Source organism: Wolffia australiana, chromosome 3 (assembly GCF_029677425.1).
Source record: "Wolffia australiana isolate 7733 chromosome 3, ASM2967742v1".
In the NCBI taxonomy this organism is placed as follows: Eukaryota; Viridiplantae; Streptophyta; class Magnoliopsida; order Alismatales; family Araceae; genus Wolffia; species Wolffia australiana.
In genome coordinates, this window is record NC_135837.1 from 7,303,723 (window position 1) to 7,326,104 (window position 22,382).

Genomic DNA, 22,382 nt, shown 5'->3' on the forward strand with positions numbered 1-22,382 from the left:
GAAATCAGAAATAGAGTAGGGAATAAGATAATGTACGTGGGAATGAGAATCTATATACGAGTTGATTCAATTTTCTCAAGAGTTTTTAGGAGCTGTCTAATTTTTAAACTAGAAGGAAATGAATTCTATCTAATTTTTAGTTAATTTTTATTTTCAGGGCTCAATAGTCATCTCAAGCAAAATAAGATTTGATTCCTAGAAAGGGCCAGAATATTCTGCCCAAACAAAGGTGATTTAGAAGAATACAATCTAGAAATCAAGACCAGAAAATGCAATGAAAATAAACTCTGAATCTTTTTTGATCCAAGAACTTCCTCCTATGTCTGCTCATCTGTGGATGGAAGACTCTAGAATGGTAGCAAAGAAAATAAAAAAGGGTTTAAGTACCTTGGGTGAAAGGCTAAAGTCACTTCCCCTTTTGCCCTTGGTCGTCCCTTCATTACAAGAGTTCTAGAGATTTTCTGGTAATTTCCACCGTTGGATTGAAATTAGATGAAGTGAACAACCCATAATCAAAATTTGAGCGTGATCCAACGGTGGAGTTGCGAGAATATGCATTTAGATCACTTTAATACCCCAAGATAACAGATATTTATATCATTTTGCCACTGAATTTGTGTGTTATTAGAGACTAAAAAGTATTATGGAAGATTCTTAGAAAGATTTTAAAAACTAAACATAGGGTAGTTTATTATGGAAGAATTTTTAAATAAAATAATGCATCACACTTTTTGGGGGTTTTCTTCATTAGAGAGACCAACGTAATGACAAAGCAAAAAAATTCAGTAATGGCACCTTTCTGACTTCCAATTAGACATGGTCGTTCTGTTCTGTTCTCTTTATTCGCACAAAAAATTCGCACAAAAGAACCGCACAAGGGTCTGTTCTTTGTTCTGTTCGTTTAATGAGCGAAAATAAGAACGCACAATTCGCACATTCGCACAAAATTCTCACATCCGCACAAAATTCGCACATCCGCACAAAATTCGCACATTCGCACAAAATTCGCACGAACCGCACAAAATTCGCACAAATCTTTGGAAAATTTGAATAATTTGGTTGCAAATAGCATTAAACAGTGTCGGTTAATATTCTGACTTAATAATATCCTAGTTGATATGTTATCATCCAGATGAACAGTTTTAATATAAAATTAATTAAAATTTTTATTGGAAGAGGTCTCATTTTAGTGGTAGAAGACTACTTGATAATGTAGTGTATAATTTTTGTTTAGATACGTTGAGGGTTATCAGTTATGGAACAAAAATTAAGAAAAGTGAGGGGCAACTAACCCCACTAAAATTAAAGTATGAGGCAGTCGTTTAATTGTTAGAATTAATTGTGGGCTTCTTATGGTTTAATTTTTTAGAGTTATTGAGTTCTACAAGTTGGTTTAATAAAGGGGTAGCTTTTTCCGAATTAAGTTCTACAAGTTGGAATGCTACGTATGGGAAAATTAGAAGCAACCGGAAGGATTGAGAATAAAACTCTTGCCGCAAAATGTCTAATATGGGAAAATGACAAGGATCCACTTTCAACAAAAGACAGTAGGAGTTCAAAGCAAAAAGAGAAATGGAACGCCATCTACAAAAACTGTTCTAGCTCCCCACCGAATTCATCCTCAGGTACTGTAGCAGCTTGGTCAAGCTCGTCCAACTTTCCGCCCACCTCTCTTGCTGCATCCCATTCACCCTTGCGCACACCTCGTCTCCTCTCAAAGCTATTACCCGTGCTTCCCCAAACGTCATTGTCTTCGACTCCTCTGTAGATATAGAGTAAAAACTAGAAGATCGCATATACAAAAAGATGCAAATGATAAAACATATGCATTTTAGGAGAGAGGGGGAGTGTGAGTTGAAGAGTGAGGAAGGAGGGGAGGGTGAGTGAGAGAGAGAGAGAGAGCAATGGATAGATAATTTAAGGTGGGAGCGATATGGAGAGGGGAGAGTGAGTGAACGAGAGAAGGAGTGGGAGAGTGGAAGCATAAGGAAGAGTGTGAAAACAAAAAAAATGGAGAAGTAGAGAGAGTGGGAGATGACGAGAGAGAGTTCCAATGAGATGGAGAGATGGAGAGTAAGAGAGAAGGAGATTGAAAGGGAGAGGGAGGGGGTGAGCGGAAGAGTGAAGTGGTGGTAGAGGATGAGTGAGCGAGACGAAGTCAAAATTAGAGGGGGAGAACTGAGAGCAATAGCTAGATAATTTAAAGAGAGAGAGATATGGAGAGGGGAGAGTGGGTGGGCGAGAGAGAGAGTGACAATGAGATGGAGAGACGGAGAGTAAGAGAGAAGGAGATTGAAATATCAGATGTAGGGTGTGAGTGAAAGAGTGAAGAGGTGGGAGACGGTGAGTGAGAGAGACGAAGTCCAAAGTAGAGGGGGAGAACTGAGAGCGATTGATAAATAATTTAAGGAGATAGATATGGAAAGGGGAGGGAGAGTGTGAGTGGAAGATAAAAGGAGAGGGAGAGAGTGGACAAGTTCGTACCTCGCTATTGCAAAGTTGTCGGTGCATTCAGACGAATGTTAAGTGGCCCATCATCTTCGTCGTCGTCTTCGTCCTCATCTGTTCGCAGGTCGCCGTTGCTGTACCAGCTCTTCAACATCATTAAGACTTCGACGCTCTCTGCCGTTAGCCTTGATCGCCTGTAGTTGATTACTCAATGGCCCTCTGAGAATAGGCGCTCGCACGCGGCACTCGTTGCTTGAACTGCTAGGAATTCTCTCGCCACCATCGCTAACGCGGGGTAAGAAAGTTGACATGTTCCGTGGATAAAATTATTTATAAATTCAATAAGTGCAGCATGAGAGGTTTAATAAAAGGAATGCAAATTGTATGAGACCTGTTGTCTTCCACCAATGCAATACCGCCGTACCGAATGCTGGGGGGGCCGTTGCGTATACGTCAAGCTCCGCGATTGGGTCGACTCTTTGTGGTAGCTCAGACATATCGAGTATTTCTTCAAGTTCCATTTGTATGAAATTACTCGTCGCTGTTAGAGCACTTGGTTTGGTGCGTTGTCTGTCGAGGTTCTGCGATACTGAATGTGTCTCCATGATACTACGGACGGTGGAGAGAACCTCATTCTTAGCTTGTGGATCCACCAATCGAAGCTTCATAGATGGATCGATACGCCCACCCTGATTCGCTCGAGATGTCTCATCAATCCCTTAATTATGACTATAGCCTCATTAGACGTTGGTGCCTTGCTTCGGATAGCAACGGAAGTACCAAGCTGGAGTGGTTTGAGTAAATCGACAAATTTTTGCACTAGATCCCATTCTGCGTCAAATAAGGCTTGTTTTTGAAGAGCGGTGGACATCATCATATTGATCACAGTTTTCTTCTCAATGCACCCCCAAAGCATTTTATAAGTGGAACACCACATTGTAGGACAGTCTATCAGGATCCTCCTCGCGTTAGACAAATTTAATTGTCTACAGTACGCAAAGTACTTCGCCTCCTGCCTCGTCGATCCTCGTATAGCAATCACCACCTCCCTTAGCCGTCGAACAACACCCCCCAAGGAAATAAAAGGAGGCTCATGTTCCTCTATATCCATCACATCTTCAAGGCTTGTGAGATCTTCTTCGTCAATGAAACTTGACTCGGGGGCATCATCGATGACATTGAGGGCCTTCAATCCAGCCTGCATAACTAGATTGATGACGTGTGCAATACATAGGACATGCCTCTTTGCGGTGAAACGGGCATTCACTGGCCGCAACTCCCGTTCCAATATCGCCATCATTGTCGTGTTGTTCGAAGCGTTGTCCGTCGTAATAGCACAGAGCTTCTCACTCAGCTTAAATTCTGCCAAAACCTCCAGGACAATCTCGCTCAAGCACTCCCCAGTGTGGGATCCCTCCAACTGGCGTATAGCGAGGACACATTCACACATTTTCCAATCTGTGTCTATCCAGTGAATGGTGAGTCCAATAAATGATATTGGATTCGCAGAAGTCCAACAGTCCAACGTGATGGACACTCCATCAACAGTCTACAGTTGGTCACGAATACCGCTCTTCAACTCTTCATAAATCTTAAACGCTTTTTCTTTCACAGCTCTGGTCGATGGAATGGAAATCTCCTCTTGTGCGATGAATCGAAGCAATCGGATAAAATATTTCTTACATACTATGTTCCACGGTGAGGCGGATTGACAGATGAAGCATACAAGCTCTTCTTTTGTCGCCTCAATCGAGCGGCCACTGAAGTACATTTTTTCACTACCTTGACGATCGAAGATGTTGGCCACCGATGGTTGATTAGATGAGCTGCATTCTTGAGCCTTTAGCTCGTTATATTCCTTACGGTGCACATTTTTCAAATGACGCCATAGGACGTACTGTAGCTATATTTGTTTTGCTCTATAGACACTGCACGACCCCGATTTCGGGTCGCACAAATATTGCATGTGAACACCTTCGGCGCGACCGATGTGAAGTGCACGCGCGCAACGCATTCGTTCTTTCTCTTTCTCTTCTGCCTGCCCTGGTGAACACTCCCTTCGGATGAAGAAGAGTTTTCCTGTGAACCAGAAGCATGCGCTAGGGGTTCCCTAGTCATCCTAGAGTACAAATGGAAATGTACATTACTCAAAAAATTAATCCAATACCAAACTAAATTCTGACCTTTTTATGTGCACTAATAAATCACATATATTCAATCAGTTTCATAAATAGGAGAGTGAGAAAATTATGACTACTACAAAGCAAGAAAGTAGATTCGTACAGCATACGGGTACATAATAGAGAAATAACATGTAATGTATGCCAATTAACTGAAAATTGAAAATTCTACATATCGTGTCCCATTCATCATACAAGTACGCACCTTTTTAGATGCGTCGAAGAGAAACTCAGGAATTATTCAATAAGCCGATAAGTTCTCCGAACGTTATGGAGAGTACGAAGAGGCGCGCTTATAGCTGTGTACGTGAAGCCTTAGAAGTGCGCAGAATACCAGTGATGACTGCCTGCTGAAATAAAATTGAATTAAGATTACTGGGGACATAGGGACAGAAAAATTGAGCTCCAGAGATTGACAGAATTAGGTAGGCGAGTAGAGAGTGAATTAGAGATAGAGAAGGAGACACGCATAGAGAATGCGAGAATCAGAAAAATAAGTAGTACCGATTAGGGGCTAACAACCCAAATCAACTCAGCAGATCACCAAAAAACCAAATCTGGACATACAACAGGAGCCATAGAAAGCAAGGAAGCACAATCGATGGAGAAAAGGCAGCGATTTCATCAAACCAAAATGAAACAATAAGCCACACCTCAGTTTAAATTAAAAAACAAACCCCCCAAAATGAAATTTTAATTTGGTAGAAAATGCGCTACAGGAGTTAAAAACGAGCATGTAAGAGACCAATTTCTTTACAACAATGAGATAGTCTCTTGCTAAATTTTATTTCTGACTTGTTTCAGACTTGTACAAACATCACAAAGTTTTATTTCTGTATTTAATAGTGATGTCATTAACTAAACCAAGTTTTCCTCGATTTAGACCTATTAGTTTGACAGGTTAATATCTATTGCCATCTATTATCTTCCAATCTTCGTGAGGAAGGACAATGCGCGCGGCTTACCTGTAAAATGGTGTATAAGGATGTCAAGATATCCCTTCTCTCTGTGTACCAAAGGCCAGCAGCAAGACGGTAGATCTCCAAGGGTTCCCGCCTGTATAAGACCCACTGAATGTTAGGGAAAACATATAACGCAATGTATGTTGTGCGGACTCGCCATCGAATTGACCTAAATGCATAGAAAAATAAGCACGAATCACCTCTTGGTTAGCAGCGCACAGCAGTCTGACGCATTCAATTTCGTTCAAGTTGAGATCATCACTCAGTTTTATGGCCTGAGAACCCCATTATTGCGGCATTGACACAGTTATTCGAGTATAAACCCGTTGAGCCAAAGTTCACTTGCGTCCTGTCCGACTTCACTTAAATACGAATCCCCTTTCAATAATAAATTCAGATTCAAACAAAGAATCAGAAAACGCAAAAAAGCAGTAAGTAACGGGACAGATGTACTTACTAATACTAAAACTCAGAATCAAATGACGTTGCAAGAACACAAATTAAAAACCAGTAAATACTAAAACTCACAAAACGCTTCTACTTTGCAGCGCTTGAAAAAGCACCATTTTAAAGAACTAAAACAATATAACTTTTATTGAAAATGAGCGTCATTTAATAAAAAAGTAGGGATCATTTATTCACATAGACCACACGTCAAGCGGGAAAAAACAAGCAAACGTATATTTTAAAGGAGTTTCTATTTTTTTCTAAAGCTCATTGCGATGGTTACCTTCAAGAGAAAACAGAATGGAAATTCTTTGGGCAGCTCTTGAATGGCGTTTTTTGAAAGGTCGAGTTTCAGAATCTCGCCCTTTTCCCAGACATAAGCTGGAACATCACTCGGGCCCAGTCCACTGAGCGAAAGCTCCTGATAAAAAAATTTGAAAAATAAGCATTGGCAAAACGAAGGCAGCAACTTCTTTTCTCAAGGCCACGGCTTTAATTTTTCAAATGCTCAAATCATTCGACAAATAACTCGATTCAATACTTGGATTAAATTCTTAACCAACTCGATTGGACAAATAACTCGATTCCACAATACTTGGATTCAATATAGCTGTTGGATTTGACAATACTTGGATTCAAGACATCTCTCAATACTTGGATTCAACAATACTTGGATTCAAGACATCTCTCAATACTTGGATTCGACAAATAACTCGATTCAATACTTGGACTCAATATAGCCGTTGTATGAGAGATCCTTGATGTTAGTGACGCCCTTGCAACCAATGATGTTATACTTTCGGCCGCAGACGTTGACCCAGAGGCGGAGTCTGTAGAAGCGTTCCAAAACTTCAACATCAGAAGAGAGAAAACATACAAACCAAATTACTCAGGCTGGGAGGAGAAAAAATACCTCGACACGCCGCAGGATGAGAAGAGATCCGTCCTGGCCGTCGTCCACACTCGAGAGAGATGGACAGAGCGATACACCGAGACTGAGAAGCTGAGGATGAGAAGGAAAAGAATCGGCAAACCGGGTCTTCGACTGATCGACTCTGACTAAGAATGAGAGTTTCTGAGAACTGAGAGAGAGAGAGAGCGAGGGCGGGAGAAAAGTGAGAACTGAGAAGTGAAAAGTTTTGAAGCGCTTTTTTTTTTCTAAAAACCTTTAAAAAAATTCGCACAAATCGCACAAAGAGAACCGCACAGCCGTCTGTGCGATGTTCTGTTCTTTTTTACAATTGTTCTGTTCGGAAATCCGAACAGAACGCGCGATTCGCACCAATTCGCACGAAGCGAACAGAACGACCATGTCTACTTCCAAGTCATAGTCAACAAATATTGAAAGCAATTGGAGATAAGACTTGATAAGCTACATCAATCATATTCCTAATTTATTTCTAGTAATGCCACTTTTCTGAATCCCAAATCAATAGTTTAAGACTCGATAAATGCATAGTCAACAATTAATGGAAGTAATTGGAGATAAAACTTGATATTCTACGTCAATCATATCTTGAATTCATTTCTAGTAATGCCACTTTTCTGACTCATAACCCAATAACTGATGACTCAAAGCATATTCAACAAATAATGCAAGTAATTGGAGATAAAAGTAGATATTCTACATCAATCATATCCTGAATTTATTTCTAGGACTCAAACCATAGTTAACCATCGATGCAAGTAACTGGAAATAAGACTTGATATTCTACATCAATCATATCCATATTTTATTTTCAGTAATGCCACTTTTCTGACCTCCAAACCAATATTTGATGGCTCGATCAATGCTGATGGGGGACCATCAGGCCTTAAGGAGTTATCTTTCTGTTTTTGTTTATGTTTGTTTGTTTTCTGTTTTTTTTTTGTTGTTCGTTTCATCTTCCATAACTGATTTGGCTCCCTCCTTCCCTATAAAAGGAAGGTTACCCCATGTATGAAAGGGACCGGAATTGAAATCGAAATTGAAAGCTTTGCAAAATGTAGCCCCTTTGTTCCTATAAGTTTTTAGGCATTTTGAGAGATTTTAGTGTATTTTTGGAAGTTTGGCGAAATTACAGGATTGCCCTCAAGAAGAGATCGTTAGGGCATCTTTCCCATTCTCGTCGCCGGAACTCCGCCGCCAACTTCGTGCGTCGCCTTCCCATCCATACCGTGCACGTTTTAGATTTCTTTACCCGCGCCTACCTGCGCCACCATAGCTACCAGTGCTGTACGCGCCTTAGAGTCCACTAGAGTCCGTCGTCGCCGATACTCACGTCCGTAGCCAGTTACAGCCCTCTTAGTTACAGCCTTCGTAGTTAGTTAGAGCCTTCGTAGTTCGACGATAGAATGTAGAGGCAGCCGCCTTATGCCGCTGCACCGTCCGTAGTCACTTACCCGTCACTCCGATCTCCTAGAGAAGCTTCAGGGGGAGACGATCGTTGGATGACACGACGCCGCTAGTTTACCGCTGCAAGTACATGAACGCAGTAGGGTATACAGCCGCCGCTCCACACCGGCGACGCCTAACTTTGCCGCTCGATAGCAGAACGAACACGGGCCCACTCCGCAACCACTATCGAAGCGTCCGCCCCGTGTTGTCGCTCCGCCGCTCCGCCCTCCATTCCTTGTGGTGTTAACACGAGCCGCTCGATCCCGGCAGGCCGTGTTACATCAAATGCATAGTCTACAATTAATGGAAGTAATTGGAGATAAAACTTGATATTCTACATCAATCATATCTTGAATTTATATCTAGTAATGCCACATCTCTGACTCCTAACCCAATATTTGATGATTCAAAGCATAGTCAACAAATAGTGCAAGTAATTGGAAATAAAACTTGATATTCTACATCAATCATATCCCGAACTTATTTCTAGTAACACCACTTTTCTGACCTCCAAACCAATAGTTGATGACGCAAACCATACGTAACCATCAATGCAAGTAATTGGAGATAAGACATGATAAGCTACATCAATCCTATTCATAATTTATTTTTAGTAATGCCACTTTTCTGACTCCAAAACCAATATTTGATGATTCAAAGCATTGTCAACAATTAATGGAAGTAATTGGAGATTAAACTTGATATTCTACGTCAATCACATCCGGAATTTATTTCTCGTAATGCCATTTTTTCTGACTCTCAAACCAATATTTGATGACTGGAAGCAAAGTCAACAATTTATGGAAGTAATTGGAGATAAAACTTGATATTCTACATCAATCATATCCATAATTTATTTCTAGTAATGCCACTTTTCTGACCTTCAAACAATATTTGATGACTCGATCAATGCATAGTCAACAATTAATGGAAGTAATTGGAGATAAGATTTGATAATCTACCTCCATCATATCCAGAATTTATTTCCAGTAACACTCCCAAACCAATGTTTGATTACTGGAAGCATTGTCAACTATTAATGCAAGTAATTGGCGATAAAACTTGATATTCTACAATAATCTTATGCATACTTTATTTCCAGTAATGCCAATTTTCTGACCTCCAAACAATATTTGATGACTAGATCAATGCATAGTCAACAATTAATTGAAGTAATTGGAGATAAGATTTGATAATCTACATCAATCATTTCTATAATTTCTTCCTGGGAAAATATACAAGCGGTCACTAATATTTATTCAAATATTTATTCCTGGGAAAATACACTCTTTTGTTATACAAATATGGGAAAGAGCATGCGCTACATAAAGAGGAAACCCACCAAAATTTTTATTCTTCCCTTTTTCTTCCTAACAAAAAATGTGTTGCGATCTGTTCAACACCCTTCACTGTAAGATCGCCTCCAAGTTCATGATTTCTTCCAACAATCAAGAACATGGGTCTCTTATGAGATCACGTTAGCGCTTTGCACCCTTCATCTCTTCTTCGAATTTGATTATTGGGGCTTGCCGGGCGATTTTTCTTGTTCTTTATGGGGAGATTGCGCAGTTTGCGTGATGGGTTTTTTTCCCTTGGCTGTTGCTCTCGCATTCTCTCCCGAGCTTCGGTGGTGAGTGTTTGATTTTGCCCTTTAACAAAAAATCTTTCTTTCTCCGACGGTTTTTTTTTCTTTTCTCTAGTTTCCGGCATTTACGAGCGACGGATTGCCTGCTGTTGATTCAAAGCTCCAGGAAGGGATTCAGATTCTAGTCAGAGCTTTTTCTCACCGACGAATTCATCGTAATTACTCCTCTATCTTTCTCCACCTTTCGATTATTAAGAGAGTTTGAAGTTCATTTCTTTGTTTAATCTCATTCTCTTAATTAGGAATATAGTGCTATTTTCTCTTTTTGAAGCTCATTTTAATTCATGTGAATTATCTTGTTCTAGCTATAAATTGTGTAAGACATCAGGATTTCTCTCGGCCTGGAGCAACATTTCTGACCAAGAGGCATTTTCGCGCGACTGGTATGCGTTTTTTCTGTAAATTATGTATATAATGTTTCTGTTTGAGATTAATTGCTGATCATCGTGGACCTGAGGATTGAATTGTGTAATGTTGTGTTTCATACAGGGGTGCTTCTCGCTGGATCTGACTACTATGAAATTCTGGGAGTTCCGAGAGATGCCAGTCAAGATGATATCAAGAAAGCTTTCCATGCGGTGAATTATTTGCTTTAATTACAAAATTTTCATTGATCAAGCTGATTTATAGGAAGGATTTTCCTACGCAGTTTTCTTTTTGAGGAAAATTATTTTCCTACTTATCTTAGTGTTGCGCCTGAGAGGTGTTCTTGACAGCTAGCAAAGAAATTTCATCCTGATGCAAATAAGCACAATCCCTCAGCAAAGAGAAAATTTCAGGAGTTGAGAGAAGCCTATGAGGTAAAAGATATGAATACTTAGATGGATCCAGTATTTTTTCTTATTCAAAATCTGTTATTCTGTTAACTTTGTGCACTCTGAAACATGCATTCTAGACTCTGCGAGATAAGGATAAAAGAGCCAAATATGATACGGTAAATATTCTTTCTTGGTTCGTTTTTTTGAGTAGTAAATAAAGTATGGCTCTTATTTAAATGACGTTTTAAGTGTAGGAATTTTCCAGCGGGACACGGCAGGAGAGATACAACTTTTATAGTTCCAGTGAATTCAACAGCCAAAGCCGTGGCCCTTTCTCGGACACATTTTACAACATTTTTTCAGAGGTATTTATGTTTTATTCAGCTGGAGTTATTTCACATAGGTGAGTTGTAGCTATTTAGGGAAAAAATCTGAGCTTTCATGTATTTGGCAGATATTTGAAGACGATAGAAAAGCATCTGCTGCTGATGTTCAGGTTTCGTTAGATTATTTTATCTTGATTTTGATTGAATCATAATGAAGTTATCGACTTCTGAACCATCCTTCCTAAATTAAATTCAAGGTGGAGTTGTTACTGTCTTTTTCTGAAGCTGCCAAAGGCTGCACAAAAAGTATCTCTTTTACTGCTGGTGTACCGTGTGATTCCTGCAGTAAGTAACATCGAATTTAACTCAATTTTTTGTTTATGTGACTTCAATGCACCAGGTTAAATTGAAGTAGCGAATCAGATAAAATAATAAGAGATGTTGCTTGGATATATCTCTTGTTTGAACAAACCATTGAGATTAATCAAGTTCTCAGTTTGCCGCAGTGTGTTAGTCCAACATTCCAATATATTTATATATTTTTTGAAAAATGGATTAAAAGGCGATCACCGGAAGAAGCAGAATTCCAATATTTTTTAGTTGTAGGGTTTTTTTTTTAATTTCATTTCTTAGGATTCCTATCCCTATATTAGTGCAAGGAAACCTCCAGTCTGTTGAGTTTAGTTCTATTCTCTTTGGCCCACTCCCTGGACGGCAGGGTTCCTCATGTTTCCCTGCTCTCTCTCTCTCTCGCACTTATTATCTCCTCCAAATGGAATTCTACACAAGACAGGATAATAGTTTATTGCAATAATTTTGAATAAGGACCCAGTGAAGAAATGAATGCGATACAGCACTCAAGGGTAGTATGGACATTGAGGTAATCTAGGTTTTATGGGGGCGTACGACCCACATTAAGCTTTTCAAGAAAGGAGAGAAGACAACGAAGTTGGTATTCTCTTATCGTCTTCGTTAATTGTAGTGTTTGTTTCCTCTTCCACTCTTCATCTCTCTCTTCTCTTTCTCCTTGTCTTTCATTCTAGATACAATGCAGGAGCTTGTCAGAAAACTGTCAAAATGTTCATGGAGAACCAACTAATCAGGGTCCCCTATTGATGATGGAGCATCTAAATGTTATTAAAATGAAACTTTCGTAGCTTACGTTCTCTGTTTAATCTTTTAGTGCTATTTGTTCGTCTAAATTCTGCACACTCTCAATTGAAAAGTTAGTACAGATGGAACCAATAATGTCTGGCATCCATGAGAAACTATCATTTTATCAGCTTAGGGTAACTTTGTCCTCACAGTCATCGAGAAAAAAAGGTTTTGTTAGCCAGGGACTAGCGTCTCTCTTTAATCGTTCTAACTCTCTGTAGGTCGCCCACGTGTTAAATGTGGGCCAGCCCTTTCTTTTATTTCTTTTAAACTTTCTTTATGTGAGTGTGTGGCACATGACTTATAATTTGCCCACCATGATGTCTTTTTGTCACTCTTTACATTGGAGAATAGGTGACCTAAGATTAGTGGGCCACTTGTAATACGATATGTTGCTATGATATATCTCTTGTTTGAACAAACCATTCAGATTCATTATGTTCTGAGTTTGTCAGAAGGTGGTAGTCCAGAGTTCCAATATGTTTTTTGGAAGAAAAGAGGGAAGATCCCCTGAGAATGGTGATCAACCCAAATTCACTCCCTTCAAAACCAGTATGAAATATCGGTGTAGCAGAATATCGGATAGCCCATTCCGAGATCCGGTTCAGCATCCATCCCGATATCGTCAGCCGATATTGGGCTTGGGACGGGCAAACACTTGTGGGAGCAACTTCCTCACCTATGTACAGACAGAACACACTGCAGATGTGTCTGGGAGCATGTGCTTCTGGAGGCGAGTTATGACACGAATCTCCCCATTTCATTTTTTGCCTCCCATGGTTTATCATTCGGATCGTATCAAACGGTTTCTGAAAGACATGAAGGTTTTTGCACAAAATGGAATGAAAATGCTCTGTGATCACTAGTCCACAATTGTCATGGCCACAGTCCGATTCAGCATAACCAAACCAAACCTGTGGAGATTGATGGGGACTTTACTGAGGAAAATATTAATGCAGGCATTATTCATTCATCATTTGTGGGGTCTTTGGAGCAGACAGTAGATATCTTAACCGACGTCTGTATGTGTTATATGTTGCCCAACCCCTTATTTTATATCTTTTATCTTTTCTTTTTATGAGTGAGCCAGGTGATTTATAACTTATAAGTGTCCCACTTTACTTCTCTTTTAGTCACTTATTCTGAGGTAGAATAATGACTTAAAATTAGTGAGCCTGGCTTACTAACTTGTAATGCTGGTATTCAAACCAGCTCCAACTCAAAAATAACACGTGTGATGGTCTGTTCTTTTTGAAACCCTTAACGTCCTCATAGGTCTGGTGGTGCTGGGTAATTTTTGACTGGTTTCTGTGAGGTGATAATGGTGGTGACAATTCAGTCACTGTCATCGTCCTATGTCCGCAAGTTGTGGACAGTTACGATCACGACTTGGCATGGTTCTCTTCTTTATCTTTTTTGATGACTAGGGGTGATGATGGGTTGTTATCATCCTCATCATTCGTCTGTGGCTAGATGATGATATCAATGATGATTTTGTTGTGACATAGGAAAAGGATGATGAGTTGTCCTAATCGTCCCTCATAGATGACAGACTAGTTGTTGGCAAACCCTATTTGTCCATGTGGAGATTTAGTTCATTTAGTGTTCAAATGTCAGATTTTTATTTTAAATGTTTCTTCTGTGGCACATCCTTTTCGCTGTTTGAAGCCTCTCTTTCTCTCTGCGTTTCTTCCCTTGTCATCATCTCCATCTTTTGAGTACGATATTTATTCCTTGACTCATTTTTTTTCTGAAATGCCTTTTTTTTACCATCCATTGTTTTTGGGCCTTTATGAGAACTTTTTCCAGGTGGTAGGGGACATCCAAAAAATGCTCAGCTCAGAGTTTGTACAGTTTGCGGGGGCACTGGGAGGGTGAGATTGACACTTGTAACATCATTCATTTGTAGAAGAAGTTTTACTGCTTTTTTTCTGCGAAGGAGATTTTCTTTGGTTATTGAATGCTCACATTCTCATCAGGTAACGGTGATTCCATTTACTTCGAGATGTAGTTCATGCAAAGGACTTGGACGTATTATCAAGGTCTGGATGTATGGAAATTTTGATAATGCTAATGAGACGCATTGATTATTTTGATGATGATGATAATGTAAATATTTGCAATTTTCAGGACCACTGTAACATGTGTTATGGATCAGGAGTAGTAAAGCAGACAAAAAGTGTTGATGTTTCTATCCCAGCAGGTAGGGAGACAACAATTGATGTATAATTTGATGTTATGAAAGAATTGAACTTCTATAATAGGGAAGATCTCCTGTTAGCTCAGTCGTACTTGAAAGAGCAAACCTTAAGAGTATTTTTTTTTTTTTGAAAAATGAGAGGGAGATCTCCTGAGATCAATGATCCTCCTGATATGATTGATGTATCAGATACGGAAGCCTCATCTTAGTTATTTACATAAATAGATGTAAATAAAGTAAATAACTGTCAAAGTAGTCAAGGAATAATCTTAGATAAGATTCTTCTTCGGAGTTGTTTCCTTCAGGCAGCCCCAGTACCAAGATGTTGCCTGACTCAATTTCTTAGGATATATTATCATCAGTATCATTGCTGGTATCATTGATTTATTCCTTTCTATAGGTGTGGATTCAGGGGATACCATCCGAGTTCTGAAGGCAGGGAACAGTGGTGGACCTGGTGTGCAGCCAGGAAACTTGTTCATTAGGCTTAAAGTATGAATACAACCATTTTTTTGTTATTATTCTGTGTGAATCAAGTCTAGAATTCGTGAGCTTTGAAGATTCCTTAGAAGCCTATTATGTAAGAAAATTTTGCTGAAACGCTGATCCAATGGGGAAACTAAATCATCCAACCTTATGTTACATCCTTAATCTAATGTTCTAGATCCTTTCTGCTGTCTGTTGAAACTAATTCGTCCTAATGTTAAGGTAATTGAATGACTATTTTCTCCATTTCAAGCTGCAGGTACAATTTCTATTTTGTATTGTTTTTGTTTTGAGTGAATTTAAGTCTAGAGCTCTTGAGCTCTCGATATTTTTCAGAAGCCTACGATCTATTTCTAGTTTGCTGACATCTTTTTCCAATGATGAAACTAAATCATTCAGCTTTACATGAGGCTACTAATGTTCTAGATTCTTAATACTATCTCCTAAGAACTGTTTCATTCAAATCTTGGGAGTAATTGAGTAACTTTTTCTTGATTTCAAAATGCCGTTACAATCACTCTTCTGACTGGTTGTCAAAAAACATCTTCTCCCAGTGGCAAATTCTGTAATTTGTCTTCCCATATAATGTCTTTGCTTACATATATCCTTTTGCTTTTGTCTAGGTTGATAAAGATCCAATCTTTTCAAGGGATGGTGCTGATATTTTTGTAGACTCAAAAATCAGCTTTACGCAGGCAAGAATATTCATCCTGTTTGTTGTATAATTGTATGATAACAATGATATGAAAATTAATCAGGATTAAATTATCATGCACCGGCTTACTTACCTCTTCCCAAAAATTCGCCTTATCAGAAGGCAATGATTATTCCTTGGCGAGTTGATCGGAAAATAGACATAACTTTGCCCTTAAGGATTTACGTTGCATTTGCTCACCTCAAATACTATTGTAAGAGGATTGTAAGCGTACATTTTATTCCTTCACTAATTGGCACTTGCTTCTATTTATTAAAAACATATCCCAAAAGTTATTTCAAGACTGTGGGATAAAATATCCCTTATGACCATTTTTTTAGCTTCCTGCGTGTTGGGTCCACTGCTTCGATTTTCATTTATTAAAATCCATACGGGACACCTTTTAGACTTGTGCATTTTTCTTGCTTTATCTTCAAAATCCTGGTTCATTTGTCAACGGAAAAAATTCTTCAGGCCATACTTGGAGGGACTGTTGAAGTTCCCACTCTAATGGGGAAGACGGAATTGAAGGTATGTCACCTACCACTGCTTGTCTTACCTTGTGTTGTGCGTTTCTATTGAGTACTCAATTATATTCATCGAAAAAAATCCCGGTAAGAAACATGACATATTCTTATTTTAAATAATATGATCATTCATGGAAACAATAGTAACTGTGATAATGGTAATCCGAGGAGAGATAAAGTAGAGAGAGAGAGAGAGTGCATAAGATTGGGGCAAGAAAAGATGTCTATTACTGCATCATAGTTCCCCTTATATACAGAATTAATCCAGGGCAAAAAGCCCTTTCAGACAGAGTTACTTGTTTTACAAGTAATTCCTTGTTAAACAAGTAACCCTCCAACGGTTACTTTTGAAAAGTGACCATTGGAGGGTCCAACGGCTAGTTAAAAAACTAGCCGTTGGAGGCTGGGCCTGTCCAGAACAGGCCCAGAATATATCAGGCCCTGATTGGGCCTGATATTCAGTGGGCCCTTAGTGGGCCCATAGTGGGCGTGTAATGAGCCCTTAGTGGGCCATTACTGGGCTGCTAATGGGCCTTGCAGAGGTCCATTAGCAGCATCCTAAGGTCATTAGTTCTTTTATTAAATATCCTAACAGTTCTATTACAATTACATGGCCTTAGGCCCATGGTTAGTGCATTAATCCTTAACAGTAACAAACCCTAGGTTTATGAGTCAGATATTCCTGGCTGACCATGAGGCAGTAATATCTGATTGTTTATTGAGCAAGGCAGGGAGACAAGAAGTTCACGTTGTCAATAACAATAGAATCGGGGAGTCAATCTAAGGAAGTATTGGGATCCAAGAAATCAATGGATTGGGTCAATTATCGTTCCATCCCTCAGAAAATCGTTACAAAGAGCTAAACAATCTTGTTATGAATTGAAAATAATTAGATTTATGCTGCGGGAACTAGTTCGAATCCATCGTGATAGTTGCAAGATGGTAGAGACATCAGAACTAGTTGTAGCACATATGCATGATTTTGATTTTTTGAAGTTAGGCTGATAGGTTTGTTGGCTAATCTACATAATTCATTTTTATCGCGAATTTTTTATTTCTCATGTTTTAATTATCTCTAAATATATTTGTGAATTCTGCTCCTCTTCAGTGCCTCCAGCCTTTCCCTAGTCCAATAAGGGTTTAGAAACGGAAACCTCAATCAGATTCGTGGCAGGAGCTGGTTTGAATACCAGTTTACATTTAAGTGGGCCAAGGCCCGATAAACTCAAGTAACTCATTCCTCACGTAGAAATTAGTAATTAAAAATACATAACGTGGGCCAGTTACATTACATGACGCATTTACAATATAAACATAAATAAAAATGCATATGCCTCTCAGAATGTGCGGTCCGCTAACATAACTGGTAATTTACTTGTCGTGACTGGTGCCAATATTTGTCAGATTTAACAGATCGTTGTGGAATTTGATAATCATTGTGGGATTGAATAATCTTTGAACCTACATTCAAGAACCAAATAAGATGTCGATCCACAACCACTGTCTGACAAGCCTCACATATCTTTTGTTGGCCATTCCATAGTCGATCCCTTCTTCTAGATTGATTTCTCCTCTACCTCCTTTCCATTATACGAACCTACATTAGAGCCTCTACTGGAAAGGGAAGAGTCTTAATTGTTGATTTCTGAAACTTCATTTTGTATCAAAATCTCTTATTTTATGAGTTTGCTCTCTCTGATCCTATATTTTCAAATTTTTTTTTTATTAATTTGATGACAAACGGGGCCTATAATCGTGTTTTGTCCACAGATACCGAAAGGAGTCCAGCCGGGGCAGCTATTAGTCCTCAGAGGGAGAGGTTTGTGCACCATATGGGCGATTATTTTACTTTACTTGGTAAAGTTTTATCTCCATTAACAAGGCCCATTGTTTATGGCCTGCTCGTCCTTAACTTTTCTCCAGGTTTGCCACAAAGTCTTGGCCTTGCAGACCGTGGTGACCAGTATGTGCGCTTCTGTATACATTTTCCCCTGTAAGATATCTTCTGTCCATGGCATTATATTCTTAAAATTTTATTGACATTGCCACCGTCTTTTTTCCGATTGAAATCATATGAGAACTGTAAATTCAAATGCTCAGATACAGTAGGGTACGACCGTCCAGACAGCGTTGATTTGTTGCTTTTTGTGCGGTTTTTAGATCAGTGAGTGATCGCCAGAAAGAGCTGCTGGAAGAGTTTGCCAAGGAGGAAGAGATTCTTGAGCGACAAGAATTTGAAACAAAATGGTTAGTACACGTATAATTCTGCTTCTAGTTAAAAAGATGACAAAATCATTAATCTCATCCAATGATATACACCATATTCTTTTTTTCGAAATATATATATACCATATTCTTGACGACAGAGTAATTTTTGGAACTATTATAAACGCAAAATAAAGGATTTTTTATTTTTTCAAAATAAAAGATTTGACATTATTAAATCGAAAATCGTGGCTGGTATTTAACAAAAAAAAAATTACATCGAAAATCTCTGGGGGGGTATGTTGATTTGATGCTGTTACGATGGTGAAATATATGGCATCGGAAAAAGCACGAAAAACTGCCATTCATTTAGAAGATAGAGATAAAGAGAAGGAAAATCATGTACAACTAAGGTAATCAAAGCAGGGTGTAATGACTAGATAATAATTCGATGTTGTCTATGGAATAATTTTTAAGCTGCTTCGATTCTTTGGTCGTTGCATGACAATTTTTTTCTGAAACCGACCTCAAACGAATGAAGCTCCCAGATAATAACTTCTGCACGTCATTACTAAGGGACAACCATTGATTCAAGTAGGGGACATGATGGCATGCATTTATTTTTTATGAAAGTTATCATGGATTTCATTTATTTGCATTCACCATCCATATTTTCCCCCAGTTCAAATTCCTTAATTTCATTTAGATTAACTAGATTTTATTTTGACTAAACTTCTCATTTACATGTTGAAAGTATAAATTTATCATCAGAGAGGTCCCCACTATGTATTTTCGTTGGTCTTCAAAATCTTTCACTTTGAGTTTTTCTAACATAGACTAGACTTTATTGATGATCATTTATTGATCATGCTACCTACTAGTTCTATTATGTTGTTGGGCAAGAACGTGATGATGATTTTCGGAATGACCAACAGGCTTGATGAGCGGCTGTCTACTGGTTGAACTTATTACAGGTGGCACCCATTGTTCTACCACCGCTGGGATAGGCACCTACTCTTCTTTATGGCCATCACAATCCTGATCCTAGTGATTCAGAACCTGCCCTGATCAGAGATAATGGGCATTGGAAAGAAGATTTATGAGCCTCAGAAGATCAAGTGGATCTATTCTAATGTGAATGTTGTTATATCATCCATCAACTCCATGGTGATATCAGCCTGTTGATTGTAAATATCTTGGCATGGCATCAATTGTATATACAAATCAATGGGTTCATTCTTTTTGGTTTGGGCCAATTATAAAAACCTCTGATGTTTTGGGCATGTTGAAGAAATGGAATGCTAGACGCATTATCCTTAGTTGATATGCTTCAGGGAAGGAGTGTGGTCATACTCTCATAAATCACTGTACAACTTAAAGCTTTACTGTTGTTTCTGAGACTGGAGACTTGGATAAAACTTCAGAGTTACTCTGTGGTTTCTTGCTGTCCTTGAGTTTGGAGATGCCAGGGAGAATAATATGATATATACTTTTGTGGAAATTTTTGACACCTGAAAAACAGTTAAAATGATGTTAACTGTCGACAAAATGGTAACTGCATGGATGATGACATCCCTGAATATTTAACTATCAACAAAATATTTTTTATGTTGAATAGTTATCTCTCATTTAGGGTTGTTCTCACAGTAGTGACTCAGATTGTCTTTTATAATTTCTGTATGATCTATAGAATGTAAACAAAGAAACAGAAGTTCAATATAAATTCCTTGGCTAGTAGTACATAGGAAATAAATAGTATAAATTATTGCCAAAAAGGTATTATTTCACCAAAGATTTCAAGTTACCAATTGTGCAATCAGATATTCTAAACACATTTCAATAAAAAATAAGATTTTTAGAGCTTTTCATCCAAATATCAGAGTGAATATCAATGTCTTTGTCTAACATTAAGAATAAATTTTATTTTATTTTATAGCTAGTGTAAACTATATGTTCAATTTAAATATGTTTGGTTTAACCAGAGGATTTAAAGTGGCCCTAACATAAAATAATAAACACTGATAAATAAATTTAACATATTTAATACTGATATTTATGTGATGATATTCAACTTATAAATATGTTCAAATAGAGTTATTAAGAATCGTTGAATTCTTATACAATATGGATTTATCCATGTTACGGATGAACAAGAAATATTTAATATTTAGTTGAAAATAAACCTATAAGAGATAAAAAATGAAAACAAGAAGATAAAAAAAGTTATTGCTACCTCCCAAACCTCCCCCTCCCCAATAGTATTAATCCCAACTTAAAGTATTTTTTTAAAAAAATAATCCCAATTTGAAGTCCTGCAATACGCTGTGAAAGGAAGTTTTTCATATCATCTCGTTTGGATACTTTATCTAACGATGTACATTCATTTCCAACTTATTGCACTTGTATGAAATTTTTGTGTATTCGAATTTTTCACGGACGTCATTTCCTCAGTTACAAATAAATAAGTGACGCACCAGAATAGGTAAATTTACTAGGGACTATATTGGAGAGAATTTAACCATTATTTCAAATGACTGAATTATCTGGGATAATATATTAAATATCTTACAGCACACATTAAGAAAAATCTTAATTGAAACTATTCACGACTAAGATAGTGAATGTTATTAGATCTGAAACTCAACATTTTTACTTTCGAGTCTTTCGTTGATTTTTGTTTAAAGAGTAGGGATGAAGTACCAGATTGATATATTATAGGAATATCTTCATTAATATTTTTTCTAACTAAGCGTTAAATTCCCTTTCCTCATAGACTATTTCAGTTTCATCTCATTATTTCGAATTTATCGACCCATATTTTTACTTGTATTTCATATTCTTACAATTGTTAATGCATGAAAAAAATCTACATTCCAAAGTCTAGAATATCATCGTTGATGCATGAATTAGCAAATGAATATTTTATGAAGTCAGCGTATGAAGTAGGTGATGACTAACAGTAATAATATGCTCATAGAATTTTAATTTAAAATTTAATAATTCTTAATTTATCTATGATTATATCCATCCCCCTTTTCAAGATATTCTCAGGTCCTGAGTGTGATTTTAACGGTTCTAGCTGGTTATATTTATTGCTAAATTGTTTTGAATATCTATGGGAGTTTGCTCAAGGCATTAATTTGAGCAGTATGAATTGATGAAAAAAGTGATTGATTAAATCTAACGTATTGCATTTTTATTCTTAATGGTTACTAAGATAATTCTATAAAATTTTAATCATTGAACTCTCGGTAAGAATTTTAAGTGCTAAGAACAGAAACTGTAATTCTTCTACCCAGTGTAAGAACAGTCTTATCATTTAAATAAATTTAGAAAATACCATTGATTGGGAATCATTTATCACATAACTTCACTCTTAAAATGGGCAAAGAGTATAACCCTTGTTATGAAGAAATTTACTGATCCTCCAAGATCAGTAAGTCAAGAACAATAATGGCCCTAAATCTCTCATCAATATCCAGTATGCTTAGAAAAGATTTAAGTATCTTTCAACAAAATTTACCTTTTATCTTTCTTAATTGGAAACTTTAATTTAATAAGGAAATAAGTTCCAGTTCCTTATACCAAATAAAGCCCAATTTAACATAAAAATAAGCTTATTTCACACTCTAAACAGCATGAAATGTCCTCCATTTGTTTTTCATGTCTGAGGCATAACATAATACATTTATTACCTACATGACTGTAATCATAATCTAAGATACAAGATAAGACCATGTCTCATTGATAGATATCGCAGTTTTCTATGTGTAACAAAGTTCTCTTCATCAAATCAATTTCAAAGAGTCAAAAATCAAAAATCCTTGCTTCCACAATTACTTCTACTAGTTTCGAAGAGATATTCGAACTTCAACTTAATGAAATTTATATGAGCTAATTTAATGATTAATCACTCATGTGTATTAGCATGGTTTTTTCTTGAGAGTGTGGATAATTGGGGCTTTCTTCAGG

General features: G+C 37.7%; 1 protein-coding gene and 1 long non-coding RNA gene across 18 annotated transcripts; one reads left to right on the plus strand and one right to left on the minus strand.

The window, feature by feature from the left end:
* Window positions 1-1,482: 1,482 nt before the first annotated feature.
* Window positions 1,483-7,159, minus strand: LOC144700816 (uncharacterized). 13 transcript variants are annotated; one of them, XR_013580865.1, is made up of 9 exons: window positions 6,951-7,159; window positions 6,763-6,867; window positions 6,321-6,458; window positions 5,791-5,968; window positions 5,594-5,684; window positions 4,834-4,975; window positions 2,840-4,567; window positions 2,485-2,733; window positions 1,483-1,762 (listed from the first exon to the last, which is right to left on the minus strand). It is a non-coding gene; the product is annotated as an uncharacterized LOC144700816 (long non-coding RNA). The 13 variants fall into 13 exon arrangements; XR_013580861.1 differs by lacking the exon at window positions 2,840-4,567 and having other exon boundaries at window positions 2,485-2,706; XR_013580867.1 differs by lacking the exon at window positions 2,840-4,567 and having other exon boundaries at window positions 2,485-2,709.
* A 2,596-nt stretch (window positions 7,160-9,755) lies between these two features.
* Window positions 9,756-19,693, plus strand: ATJ1 (DNAJ heat shock family protein). 5 transcript variants are annotated; one of them, XR_013580873.1, is made up of 19 exons: window positions 9,756-10,044; window positions 10,115-10,214; window positions 10,365-10,442; window positions 10,549-10,637; window positions 10,776-10,859; window positions 10,955-10,993; window positions 11,072-11,182; window positions 11,272-11,313; window positions 11,401-11,488; window positions 14,096-14,172; window positions 14,278-14,340; window positions 14,429-14,501; window positions 14,899-14,990; window positions 15,608-15,679; window positions 16,153-16,209; window positions 17,976-18,024; window positions 18,129-18,198; window positions 18,371-18,452; window positions 19,346-19,693. XR_013580873.1 is itself a non-coding variant. In XM_078572367.1 (19 exons), the coding sequence occupies exons 1-19, from the start codon at window positions 9,967-9,969 to the stop codon at window positions 19,371-19,373; spliced, it is 1,377 nt and encodes a 458-aa protein (XP_078428493.1). In that variant the 5' UTR covers window positions 9,756-9,966; the 3' UTR covers window positions 19,374-19,693. The 5 variants fall into 5 exon arrangements, 3 of the variants coding, with proteins under 3 accessions (XP_078428493.1, XP_078428490.1, XP_078428491.1); XR_013580874.1 differs by having other exon boundaries at window positions 19,385-19,451; XM_078572367.1 differs by having other exon boundaries at window positions 18,366-18,452.
* The last annotated feature ends 2,689 nt before the right edge of the window (window positions 19,694-22,382 follow it).

Coding starts and splice junctions, on each gene's coding strand:
- ATJ1 (XM_078572364.1), top strand. CDS start 9,967: ATGGGGAGATTGCGCAGTTTGCGTGATGGGTTTTTTTCCCTTGGCTGT. Junction 15,680..16,152: donor CAAAAATCAGCTTTACGCAG/GCAAGAATATTC, acceptor AAAATTCTTCAG/GCCATACTTGGAGGGACTGT. Junction 18,025..18,128: donor ATTAGTCCTCAGAGGGAGAG/GTTTGTGCACCA, acceptor ACTTTTCTCCAG/GTTTGCCACAAAGTCTTGGC.